Raw genomic sequence first — 14318 nt, 5'->3', positions numbered from 1 at the left:
ACCACTCACTCGCCTAACCAGCACATTTAACCAATCCTATTTGTAGATCACCCGGAGGTGGAGCATAAACCTAAGGTCTAAGAATTAACTCTATATCCTGTGAGGATTAAGAATTTAATTCTTCTCCCCCAGCTTGCTTTGAAATAGCATTTTTTTTTCAGGTAGCAAGTACCACTCCCAATTTTTTTTGTTCCTTGGCTGCGGTGAGCATGTCACCTTAGACTGCAACCAGCCTCCTGAAATAGCATTGCACATCCCAGGAGGCTGTAGGGCCAGTCTCATGGTCTCATGGCAGGCCGTGTCTCGCAAATGCCCACCAGGAAGCCAGCTTTGAGTCATCAGGAAGTGACAGTCCGCTCCTGAAAAAGAGACAGGATAGAGAAATAGGGACCCAGAGAAGCATGAGCTATGGCACACAGTGTTGGACTGCATGAGCTGGTAAATACATTTCTTAAAGTCAGCAGCTACAGTACTAGTACCTGCTGGCTTTTAATTTTCCCAAACCTGGGTGAAGTTCCTCTTCCTAGAAGAGAACTGAAAAAAAGTGTTGGCCTATAAAGCTTTGTCAAAATACAAAAATTAAAAAAATTAAAAAAAGCCTTATATATTTACTCTACAGCTGATCTTGGACTAATGGAAAAAAAAAAAAAAACCCTTAAAACAAAGTAAAATGTACGTCAATTTATTAGGGAAAAGCGCTCCAAGAAGTTAACTTATGGGTTACCTATAATATTTATACAACAACATCAATACTTACAAAACCGCACTTTGATAGGCCAGATCATGATGGAGCATAGAGGCAAAGCACTCACTAACGCAAGTCCTCCAGTTACGATCACCATCACCCAGCGGTAGAAAGGAATACAAGCTGGACAGCAGAGTTCAGTACTAAAAAGTAAAAAAAAGGGCTTAATGTTCATACATGTTTCTATACATATTTTTGCATTTTCTTTCATTTTCATATAGATTTAAAATTTTGCCCCCAAGTAATATGCCCTCCAGTATTATATTCTACTTCTGCTGGTTGACAAACACTTTAAGTGGTGTTTAAACACAAATGCAATATATTGCAGATTACCAATCCTTACATGTGGTGGCACTTTTTTTTTTTATACCTTTCTTTACCTCATACCATATATAATTGGTAAGCAGCAATAAAATACATTTTTGTTTTTGGGTTTAATACTGTTTAAAATCTCATCGGTTCACATTCACAGCTTGCAAAAAGGACACTTGCTATTTTAGAAAGCATCAACTCTTAGTAGGGACCCATCAATACCATTGCATTTGTCCACAAAAACCATTCAGTTTCAGATTTAATGTCCATGAATAGCTTTTTCTTTTTCAAAATATTTTATTAGTTTAAGAGCATATAACAAATAGATAAGGACGTGGAAGTAATTTCCCAAATACATGAAAATTGCATAGCACAAGGTCCAAACAGGAACAAAACATATCAAGTTTGAAGTATAGAACCATATTGCAAAGGTGGAGTTCAATCAGGGTAAAGGAAGGAGGGAGCATGGTCATGATCTCCTCCAGGACACCCCAAAAGGGATCAAACTGTGGCCCGGAAGGAGACCATGCAGTAAGAAAATCAACAAACTAATATAACGTGAGAATTATAGGGCATCAAGAAGAACTATGTTTCGTTTGGAGCAATAAGGTAAGAAAAATGTAGGCATGGGGTGTCCTCTAAAGACATCATGAGATAGGAACCGAGTATTTGGAAAATAGATGACTGTAGCTAAAAATATTTGTATTTAAAGAAAACCATATAATAAGGGTGTAGGAAAGAGAAAAGAAGTAGAAAGGAGGAGGGGAAGCCGAATAAGAATAGAGAAAAGAGGCTGCAGAGTCAAGAAAAGGAAGGAAAGAAAGGTAGAATGTAGATCTCGAGAATAGGGCAGGAATCGACATGACGCATGAGTCGATGTGGATAATGGTATTAACAAAAAAGTAGCACAGATTCATTAAAATCTGGAGGAAGAATTTTCGAAATCCACAGTCTCCAGATTGAATCAAATTTGCTCAAGGTTGAGTTATCTAAAGCTGTAACATGGCACAAATGGCCATACGGTGCTTGGTTTCATGGGAATTTAAAGAAGGGGATTTCCGTGCTTTGGCTATCGTTTGCTTTTCAGCTGTGAGGAGTTGGATAAAAGTCTGAATTGTTTTGGCAAAAGACAATCTGGTTTAGCATTCAAAAGAGCCGTTACCGGGTTAGGTAGAATTTGGGTGTCAAACATCGCAGATGCAAGATCAAAGATCTTACCCCAAAATGAAGTGACAATCGGACAATGCCACCAAGTATGTAGGTGTGTGCCTAACTCTGTACAGCCACGAAAGCAGAGTCCTGAATGGTCAGGAGCAAATTTGGCAATCCTGGCAGGAACCAGATACCAGCGCATGAGGACCTTCTAGGAGGCTTCAACAGCAACAGTGTTGGTGGAGGAGGATTTGGTATTAGTCCAGATGTCAAATCATATTGTGTCATGTAAAGGTGCGACCTAAATCAGATTCCCATTTTGCCACATATGTTGGGGACCAATATCAGGTTTGGTAAGTAATTGCAGGTACAATTTTGAAATTAAGCCTCTGGCATGAGGCTCTGTATAGCATATATGTTTGAAGGGCGATAGCGGATTCAAAGGGAGATCTCTAGACGTGTGCGTAGAATAAAAAAACTGGATTTTTGACTTACTGTAAAACCCTTTTCTCTTAAGTTCATATCAGTTCATATCAGTAGGGTTATACTGCCTCCTACAGGAGTAGGACGCTAGGCAGAAAAAAATTCTGGCTACACCTATGGGCAGTCCGAGAGTACACCCTCTCTCTTCCTGCATAGGATGTCAGTTTTGTATCAAAGCTGTGACAAAGTAACACCGACCAAACTCAAAAATAGAGGGGCGGGTACTGTTTCCGTCAATGAACTTGAGAAAAAGGATTTTACGGTAAGTAAAAAAAAAAAAAAACAGTTTTCTCTATCGTTCATTGACGGACGCAGTTCTCTCTGATTCATATCAGTAGGGACATCCCAAAGCAGTAAAAGTAAAATGAGGCGTGGGAACAGCAGAAAAGAACAAATTCCCAAGGTTAAACATAGCCGACCAGGCAACATAGGACTCATCAGAACAAAAGATGAGGCCCGCCTTAAACAAGTAAACACCCTCAAGGAAGGCCAAAAGCCTTCCAAACAGCAGCCAGCAAAAAACCTTGCGGCCAAAAATAGGCATCTGCAGATGCCAGCACATCTACCTTATAAAATGCGAACAAACGACCAGGTAGTCTTGCAACCTGAAGCACAGATGGCTGTATGGCGAAAAGCCCAGGAAGCACTAGGCGTCCGAGTAGAAATTGCCGAAACAGGGAAAGGTAGCACCTGACTCTTAATTGAAGAAGCCTGCACCACCGACTGTCCGATCCACCTGGAAATAGTCACAGCAGATGCAGGCAGCCCTGTTCTTGGGCCATCTGTGAGCACAGAGCACGAACCTGACTACGGGAAGACTGCGTAGTCGCCAAATACCCCTCGAGTGCCCGAACTCCATCCAGAATATAAAACCTACACTATTGCTGCGCTCAAGGAAACATATGTGAACTGTATACAAACAAACTGATATGTTAAAAACTTAAGGGTAAAGCAGCCACACTAATCTGGAATATGGCAGATTATAAAAGAATAAAAACAATAACTGTGGCGCTAAACCCTATCTAGTATAGTCCCAGATATATGAGAAAGCAGTCCATAAAGATACATCTCCACACTTGAAAAATATTTCCAAAGTAGAAGAACCACCACCAGAAAGCACTCCAGCACCAATACTCCTTACCAGATGTAGTTGATCTCCATGACAGAGATCAAATGCGCATAAACGGTAGGTATAGCAACAGAAGGCTTCCCAAAATGTTGTCCAATAGGCTCACAGAATGGTGTGGTCACATTAACAACTTCCAGGATTTGTTGCAGAATATCATAAATACGATGTAGTCTCCGTTGAAAAGACTAATTCTTTACAACATTCTGTAAAGAATTAGTCTTTTCAACGGAGACTACATCGTATTTATATTCTGCAACAAATCCTGGAAGTTGTTAATGTGACCACACCATTCTGTGAGCCTATTGGACAACATTTTGGGAACCCTTCTGTTGCTATACCTACCGTTTATGCGCATTTGATCTGTCATGGAGATCAACTACATCTGGTAAGGAGTATTGGTGCTGGAGTGCTTTCTGGTGGTGGTGGTGGTTCTTCTACTTTGGAAATATTTCTCAAGTGTGGAGACGGATCTTTATGGACTGCTTTCTCATATCTGGGACTATACTAGATAGGGTTTAGCGCCACAGATATTGTTTTTATTCCATTCAGAATATGCAACGCACATTCCATAGGGTGAGGGGGCTTAGGACACAAGCTGGCAATACAATGTCCCGATGCAAGTGAAGACTAGAAACCGCCTTGGGAAGGAATGATGGATCGGGACAAAGTACCACCTGGCCCCATGAACCAACATAGGGAGGACGACAGGACAATGTCCCCAGTGCCGACACCCTGCGTGCAGAGTGAAAGCAACCAAGAAGGCCAATTTCTGTAATAAGGTAGGCAGGGGATACGGATACCCTCGATATTCGCAAAAGGAGGGTCTTGAAGAACCGACTGTACCAAATCAAGGTCCCCAGCTGGGGACAGAGGTCGCACTGGAAGAACAAAGTGTCGCACCCCTTGGAAGAAGTCACTCACCAGGGAACGGACGGCCAATGACCTGTTGAAGGAAAAAAAAACACAAAGCCGAAACCTGACCCTTGACAGTACTCAAGGCCAACTGTTGATCAACTCCTGCTGAAGGAAGCCAAGATCCGGCCACTGAGTAAGAGCGAGGGGGGAGCCCAAGGAGACTCACCACGCAATACACGGCTTTCTCATATGATGAAAAAAAATAAATCATCCTAGAAGACGCTTCCCACGCTTTACGCAGGGTGAGAATCACTGAAGCAGACAATCCTCTGTCCAACATCCAAGCCAGTGACCGTAAAGCCAGACGAGAGATTGGCCCCGGAGACAAACCCTCCGAGAGGAATTCTCCAAGGAGGGTCAGCGGCAAGCCTGACCAGGTCAGCGAACCAAGCCCGGTGAGGCCAGTCCGGAGCCACGAGAAAGACCTAAATCCCTTCCGCCACAATCCTGCGAAGGATCCTTGGCAGCAACTCGAGAGGAGGAAAGGCAGACAGCAGCTGATACTGATCTTGGCCCAGCCATGAGCACTCTCACACGACCCTGCCGGCATCAGCCGTGCGCAGGCGACCATACCCAACTTCTTAGCATCGTTCATGTTGAACCTATGGAATGTTCTTGCCTATGAAAGAACCCAGGGTGCCACCACTGCACCCGCCAGAGGGTCCCGGGAAATGCACCACGACCTATGCACTATCCTGAAGATGCGACGCCAACAGGACAACGTCTGGAGTGCCCCCACGAACGCACAACTGCTGGAACACCTCCGGATGAAGAGACCATTCTCCTGCATCCAAGGCCTGTCGGCTGCCAATTTTCCACACCCGGAAAGGGAACAGCAGAGAAAGCCAGAACAAGGCGCTCTGCCCAATGAAGAATGGTCACTCCTAAAGCCGCAAGGACACCCTTGGTGCCCCCTTGGTAAAGACATAAGCCACGGTCGAAGTGTAGTCGATTGAACGAGCACCGGACAGCTGCAGGTGCCTGATCCAGTGAACTAGGCAAAGCAAGAGCACTCAGCTCCAGGACAGTAAATCCGAAACCTGGATCCTCCAGGGACCATACTCCCGAAGCAGAGAACCTGCCGAGGACTCCACCCCACCCGGACAGACTTGCATCCGCAATGACAACTGTCCAGTAAAAAGGGGAGGAAGGATTCTAGAACAAGACTCCATGGTCAGCCGGATCCGTAAATTCCAGTATGTTCTTGTCCCATTTGAGAAGGATTGCCGTCTCGCATGCAGGCCCGAAGGGATGACCATATGCAGGACAGGAACAGCCGAACCGCAGTCTGAGGTTCCAAGAGACTCTTCCCCCGAGGGAGAAACACCCTGACTGAGGACGAGTCCAAGGCCAGGCCCAGAGAGAGTCTAGTCCCATGGAAGGGACCAAGGATTAGTTCAGAAGAGTCAGAACCCATCTGAACTCCTCCAAAGTTCTCATGGTGACTTCAACTCCATTGTCTGCACCGTAGGAGACACCAAACAGAGAAGATCGGCCAGGAAACCAGGACCGATATGCCCCGCTGCCACAACAGCGTCAGGACTGGTGCCAACACCTTTGTGAAGACCTTAGTAGCAGCAGCGAGACCAAGGGGTAACGCCACATATCGATGAAAATCCCTCCCCACGGCAAAAAACGGAGAACCCGTAGGTGTCCTAAACAATGGGATGTGAAGGTAGACAGCTTCATGTCTATGGAGGCCAGGAATCCCCCTGATGTAGGGAAGCCACCAAAGTGCGAACCGATACAAACTTGAATTTTGACCAACAATCACTTGTTCGCCAGACCAGGGTCGTTTGGAACCACCCGAGGAAGTCTTGAAGAACTTCGCCACATTAACTGTCCCAGAGGGACGAGAAATTGTGAGCCGAAAGGGAGGAACCCCGTCTACGACGCAGGCCCTTACCCTTGTTAGTCTGTGGAAGAAAAGCAACCCCCCCCCCCCGTGAGACTCTTATATAACGTCACCCAGGGCAGCGCCAGACAGGCGATCTCCCTGAAAAGGGAGATCCATTATGGCCTTCTTTAGGTGTGATCCGCAGACCAGATAACACTCCAGATAAGTATACGCCAGACAACCACCGCCAAAACCGACAGGTGACCCATACAAAGGAGCCTCCTCCAGTGAGGTATCGCAAACGAAGTGCAGCCCCTGCGGCAGCTGGTCCAATAGCTCCCCTAGGGCAAGAGGGACTTGCCCACACCAAGTCACGGCGTCGGAACTCGCGCGCACTGTTCCCAGTGCAGACTACGCCAGGGAGTACAGATCATCCTATCCCCACAGACGAGGATTCCTCCACCGGAACAAAGGTAGTCCTAGACAGCAAGAGACTGTACGTTCACTAAAGGCGGAACAGTCCTATATACCAGAGACTCCCAAAAAGGGAAACGTCCAGCAGACGCTTAGACACCCCAGGGGAACATCTCAGACGGTCCCATCTTACATGAGCATACTAGCAAAAATAAGCTGCTCCGGATGGCATGTGAGTGCCAGATGCTACCTGCGCCCCAGGCGCAGCCGCCGCTGAGTCCTCCAAATTGAAGGGTGTCACGCACCGAAAACAGCCAGTGCATCCACCAGCGCCTGTATCAAGCGTGGCAGGGGAGGTAGAAATGTCATCATCATCCGAGGAGACAGGGCGCGAGGTAACAGACCTAGCAGGGAAGCCCACGTCTGTGACGGCTGAGTCAGACTCAGAATCCGAGATATCAGATGGGGCAGGGGTAGGTGAAGAATACGTTTCAGCGCACATCCCACCTCCACCAGGGCCCAAATGCTTCGCGAATTGCTGAAAAGGGCATAGACTGACGGTGGAGATCCGGAAGGCCCTGAGGCCTCCGTAAGGGGGTCAGGTGGGAATAAAAGGCCTGCAGGGTCCATACTGAACTTTAGGAACCCGCCAGCAAACAAAAAAAAAAAATGTCAAATTACTTTTTTTCCAAAAGAAGCGGCCGCACAGCGCTACAGCGTCCCCTGGAGGCCAGGCACACTAATGAGCTGGGGTAACAGGACAGAGGGAAACTCAGGAGTGTGAGGGTCCGACCATCCCAGGGAGGGCCCGCGTCAACCCCAAAATCCACCAGGGAGGGGGGGCGGGTCGACGTTTACTCACAACAACAACATAGGCGGGCGCCATCTCTTGACAGGACCCCACGCCACCAAAGTAGGGGGGCCATCGGCCAAATAGGAACGCTGCGACATAAGCCTAGACCCTATCGTGTGCGTTCTGGCGAGATGTTTAACTCGTGGGGCCAGTCCCCGTACAGTGGGACTATGTCGCGGCCAACCCAGTGTGGGGGTCAAAGTCTGCACGCGCTCGCTGGGCAGACTGGGGTGACCACTGCATATAGGGATCCAGCCAGGCATAATTGCTTGAAGATCTCACAGAAGAAAGGTTCCGGAGGTTCCGGAGAAAAAAAGGCTAGCTAAAAAAAAAAAAAAACATTCTACATAAAAAAAATACTTCTATGCCAGGACCAAAGATCCCAGCAAGGAACTAGATCCTTACTCCTGACCAGGCAGATTAAAACTGACATCCTATGCAGGAAGAGAGTGTAGCCAGAATTTTTTTCTGCCTCGTGTCCTACTCCTGTCGGGGGCAGTATAACCCTACTGATATAAATTAGAGAGAACTGCGTCCATCAATGAACGATAGAGAAATAATTGATTTGCAAATAACGGAATATTTCAGAGTTGGGCAAGTCAAAAAAGTTTCACATAGATCGGGGAATGGTAATAGGCCTGAGGGAGAGGCCATGTTATACAAGCGAATTAGAGTCCAGTGGTGGTCCAATTGCAGAAAGATCTTGGGGAAACCCAGGCAGGATAGAATAATGGATTTTGTAAGAAGGAAAGAAGGGGGTTGTGTGCAGACTGAAGTCCATATGTGGTTTTCACATCATCTCAGATTGAAAGGATGTGTTTAGTAATAGGGTTCAGAGCAGGTGGACGAGATTTAGGATTCAACCAGAGGAGGTTGGATACTGAATAGGGATCAAGTTCGGTTTGATTCAATAGCTACCCAAAGTGGAATTTCTTTAGTAGCATGATATTTGGTGACAGGGGCAATCTGGGCAGCTCTGTAATGCGAAACAGTTAGGAAAACCCAGTCTGCCATGGACCTTGGGAAGAAACAAAGTATAACTATGAATTTGTGGCCGGGTGCGATCCCATGTAAATGGGAAAACTCTACACTGTAAGACGCGGAAAAGTGGTCCAGTACCAAGATCAGGAGAACTCCCTAAACAAATAAAAGGAGTTTGGGAGGAATTAACATTTTGATAGCGCTAATCTTTCCAATCCAAGAAAGTGGGAGAGGCACCCAGAACTTCAAAAAGGTCAGTTATTTTCTTCAACAAAACGGTGTATTTGACTATAAATAAGGTAGAAAGGTTAGCTGCGAGTTTAATGCCAAGAGACGAAAGGTGGTGTGGGGACCATGAAAAGGGTAAAGTTAATTGAGCAAGACTGAGCTCACTGTCATAATTTGATGTTCAAAGCTGTAAATTTGTGAAAATTTACCCATAGGTCTGAAATGTGGGCAAACTCTTTAAGATTGTTAATAAGATAGGGTGGAGAAATGTGTGGGGAGGAGAGAAATACAAGCACATCGTCAGCAAATAGACAATTTGTGGTGGTGACCCCATAGCTCAATACCTTTGATGGAGGTATTTAATCGAATATGGTAGGCCAACGGTTTAATGAGTAGGGCGAAAAGTAGAGGTGATAAAGGACAACCTTGACGTGTTCCCCGGTGTACAAGAAAAGTATCCCATTTAAAGCCTGAATATTTAATGTGGGCTCTAGGTTTATTGTTTAAGGCAGCCACCCAGGTCAAGAAATGGGGTCCAAAGCCCCACTTACGAAGTAGGGAAATTTATGTAGGACCCAAAGATAGTATCAAATACTTTCTTGAAATCCAATGATCGAAAACATGTAGGGATATGCCGTTTTTCAAGAATGAGACAATAAGATAGCAAATGCCGAATATTGTCACCTTTTTGGCGTCTGGGTATAAAGCCTGCTTCATCACGGTGAATGATCTCACCAATAAAAGTTATTTGGTCTCTGAGCAATGATTTTAGCCAGGATCTTAATATCCAAATTCAAAAGAGGATCAATAATTAGACCAGATGGAATCTACATGAGGTTTAGGAATTATACAGATAGTAGCTCTGAGGGAGTCCCTACCTAGAGAAGTACCATGAAGAAGAGAGTTAAAAGCATTGGATAGAAGAGGGGCGAAGACAGATTAAAACGTAAAAAGAGACCAGGCCCTGATGGGTTCTCTGCACTTTACTACCAAACTTTTTCAAGTCTTCATGACCTCCAGAATTTAACCCTGCATAATGGGAGCCTCCATCAATTCCATTTGAGTAGCAGAAAGAACGGGAAGGTTTAGATTAGGAAAAAAAGGAGGTGGTTGCGTTAGGGTCTAATTCACCTTCAGACGTATACAATGTTACAAGATGATATTTAAAATTTTGCGAGAATTTTGACAGGGTTACTAGAATAGGTATCTTTTGCGATTTTAAGTCGGATATGCTTAGCAGGGCAATGCAACGCCTTAAGCATCCGAGCCATAGGGGTATCTGGTTTATTAGGTTTGAGATTAAAGTTATGTCGGGATCTGCAAAGAGATTTGTCTGCCGAGTCAGTGAGAAATAAGTCAAATTCCAGTTTAGCTTTTTCAAATTCAAGTTTCCGGGCGATTGAGGGATCGTGTTGGAATGCTGTACAGTACAAGTCATGACAAGTTGATCGTAGCCTTTTACTAAGGGTTCTATGTTCCCTTTTAAAAATGGGCCATTTGACGCATACATATTCCCCTGAGAACCGGTTTGTGCTGTCAGAATATTTATACTGCTCTGAATATAACAGTGTCTATTTATGTCAATAAGCAAAGATCTGTGAGGTAGGAGAATCTCAACTTATTTCCACAAATCAATATGTAGCCAATTCTTTTTATTGATTAATTTCTTTTTGAAAGCATATACCAATCTTAGTGAAAACAGTCTACAGTATGGAATATATAAGAATATTTATTCACAAGACATGTATTCACAATAAATGATCAAACTTGAGATGATACAAAGATAACTACATAAAATACACACTTAAAACGATAAATGCAATGTGATTTGTAGCTCAATAATGAAAGTAAAAAAGCAAAATTTTGTTTTCTCCAGGTATAGTATAAACCATAAATGAAAGTTCTATATAATCAGACCACAATTGTCTGCGAATTGCCAAGTCCGACAGTCACTCCACTGCAGATGGAGTGAGAATAGGCCATGCAAAACGTGAGACTAATACCCAAATATGCGCTAAATCTGATATTAATAAAAACGTATAAAAAGCAAAAATCAGCTCTTAGAGAAAAATCTACATATGGTGAATACGGCTGGGACTCTGTTACCCTTAAATATGAAATGTAAAACATTTAAGGAAATAAATGATAGTAAATAATATCAAACAAACAGCAAGTATATTTAGCATATTTAAAATGGCTAGCTTAGAATGGTTGTTACCAGAGTTCTTAAGATGGCTGCCTTCCCAAGATGGTGGCCAGTTAGGGAGCAGTTTCGTTTGGCGTCTTTCCAAGATTCAGATATATGATGGAGCAAAATGGAGTATGTATAGATGAGTCTATGCATGGCTGTAGTAGCGTGTGTGTTGTATGTGTAATGTATGTTGTGCAATGTCCCCAGTTACATCTGGGTTCTCCTTTTTATATGGTATTGAACAAAGGACTATTAAAATTACCATAAGTTAAACCCAGAGGGAGTAACATTATCCCCATTGGTTGGGACATCTTATTCATTAACTGGTGAGGTCATTGGGTGACACCTCTTGGTTGACCAGTATATTAAAATTAAATGATGATTTCTCCATTTAAGACTATCATAAAACAATATAATTTATCCATACTCTCATCTATTACATGTCCATTTAATATATCCATCATGTATCTAAATAAGGGATTAAATCTGGTAACACCATAATATAATTAATATATCTTATTTAATATATATATCTATATATATATTGGAAATGACTGTCTAAACCTAAGACTTCAATTAGTAGTAGTCAGTCACCAGAGATGGCAGTATTGTATTGCTCTTAGCTTCAGTACACAGAATATAGTAGCATTATTTACCTTCAAATAAACTTTGCACCTTATATTGACAAAGAGCTCACAATCTCAGACCTTCTAGAGTCTGGCAAGGTTAGAAAAGTTTTATGATTAATTTCTACATCTTACAATTTACAAATGTTTACTGAAGCCTCTCTTGGACAAACAGAGATGAGTCATCAATATCAGTTAAAACTTTTTAGCAAGAATATGAAACAACTTTAATATAGAAGGTTTTCTTACATATCTATGTATGTTATTCATATATATATTTAATTGTTAATATTCTTTTACACATAGGATAATATATCTGTAAATCTTATTTTTAAATGGGTCTAAACACAGAAAATACTGACTTGTGTTTTATGGTCCCACACACAGATAAGATTACCTTGGTATAGCGTCCTAGACTTTATCTAAAGAAAGTTAAACAGACTATTTATTACCTTAGGTCAACACAGCATGTTTGGGTAAACATGTTTAAGAATCTTCTGAATAGACACTTTTTGTTAAAAGGAGATTTAACCTTTCAATAACCTTAACAAAAATGGATGTCACTGCTCAAAATTTCTATATGACATATTTCATTTTTTTTAAAATTTAATCTCCCCCAATAATTCTGACCGTGCACTTCCCAAAGGGTTACCAGTGACATTTCAGGTGTGGCGTTAAGATTTAAATAATCAGAGAGGATGTTAGCCAATTCAGATCAATGAATTGGATTTTTCAGTAAATTATCGCTCATATACCAGGTGGGATAAAAGGCTTTAGGAACGGCTGAAGTTAAGTGGTACAAACGGCGCTAGGATCTGACCAAGCGATAGGGATAATTGTAGAAGAAAGGATTTCAGGAGTCATGCCGAGAGAAAGGAGGATATGATCTATACAAGATAAGGAGCTGTGTGGACATGAAAAATGAGTATATCTCCTTTTGGTTGGATGAAGTTCTCTCCACGAGTCAACAAGGTTGTATTGTATGAGTAATTGAGCTAAAGAGTGTTTTGGAGTTCAACAAAGGAGCTGCTAGGGATTTGTCCAAAAAAGGTGAGAACTTGGTTTGAATCACCAGCTAATATTAACCACTTAAGCCCCGGAAGATTTTACCCCCTTCCTGACCAGGGCCTATTTTGCGATTCGGCACTGCGTGACTTTAACGGACAATTGCGCGGTTGTGCGACGCTGTACCCAAATGAATTTGACGTCCTTTTTTTTCCCACAAACAGAGCTTTCTTTTGGTGGTATTTGATCACCTGTGCGATTTTTTTGATCATGCGCTATAAGCAAAAAAAAGCGTCAATTTTGCAAAAAGAACAATATTTTTCACATTTTTTATATGAAATTCCCCAAAAAAATGTAAAATTCAAAATTTTTTAACATTTTAGGCCAATTTGTTTTATGCTACATATGTTTGGTTAAAAAAAAAAAAAGCAAAAAGCGTATTTTGATTGGTTTGCGCAAAAGTTATTGCATTTACAAAGGGAAAGATTTTTTGGCATTTTTATTTTTTTAACGAGTAATGGCGGCAAGCTGCGATTTTTTTGCGGGACTGCCACATTGCGGCAGACAGATCGGACCCTTGACTGATATTTTTGACACTTTTGGGGTTACCAGTGACATTACTACAGTAATCAGTGCTATACATATGCACTGTTACTGTAAAAATGACACTGGCAGTGAAGGGGTTAACTTTGAGAGCGAGGGGTTAAGTGTGTCCCTAGGGGCGTGATTCTTACTGTGATTGGATGTGGCTTTGTGAGTAACAGCACAGATCAACGGTCCTTCATAGCAGGACCGAATAATCTGTGCTGTTACACAGGGGAGACTGGTCAGGCAGCTTTGTTTTCATTAGCCGCCTGCCTTTCTCCCGCTGTAACCGACGATCGCAAGTGACCAGCGGACCCGATGTCACTCGCGCGGGGGTCTGTGACCGAACGGGAGCACGCCTCCGGTGGCGCGCGCTCGCTCCCTAGACCCTTACAGGCTAGCGACGTAGACCTACGTCGCTTTGTCTGAGAGGGGTTGACTGCCGACGTAAATTGTCGTTAGGTAGTCGGCAAGTGGTTAATGTACCAATTTTATGGGAGTCACCCACATGTAAAAGAGGAGATAGAAAGTGTGCGCCATGAATTGCCTTTTAACATTAGCACACTGGAGCTATGAAGTTACTGTATACAGTGGGGATCGAAAGTTGTATTAATGTGCATAAAGAAGCCAAGGAAAGATGGAAAAATCTCCAAAAAGGCATCAAATTACAGATTAGACATTCTTGTGTCAAAAAAAGATAAATTTTATTTCAATCATTTACACTTTCAAAATAACAGAAAACAAAAAAATGGTGTCTGCAAAAGTTTGGGCACCCTGCAGAGTTAATATCTTGTACTGCCTCCTTTGGCAAGTATCACAGCTTGTAAACGCTTTCTGTAGCCAGCCAAGAGTCTCAATTCTT

The 14318-nt window shown here is 43.1% G+C and overlaps 1 protein-coding gene across 2 annotated transcripts in view; it reads right to left on the bottom strand.

The window, feature by feature from the left end:
* MFSD12 (major facilitator superfamily domain containing 12) overlaps positions 1–14318 on the bottom strand; it is a 388387-nt gene that overhangs the window by 53285 nt on the left and 320784 nt on the right. For both annotated transcript variants that reach the window (XM_082275559.1, XM_082275560.1), the window contains exon 9: positions 758–888. In XM_082275559.1, coding sequence (XP_082131685.1) covers positions 758–888 — 131 coding nt within the window. The remainder of the gene's footprint in view (positions 1–757; positions 889–14318) is intronic.

This window comes from Pelophylax lessonae, assembly GCF_965119305.1.
Source record: "Pelophylax lessonae genome assembly, chromosome: 1".
NCBI lineage: Eukaryota > Metazoa > Chordata > Amphibia > Anura > Ranidae > Pelophylax > Pelophylax lessonae.
The sequence above is the reverse complement of the archived record's forward strand: the minus strand, read 5'-3'. Positions and strand labels throughout refer to the sequence as shown.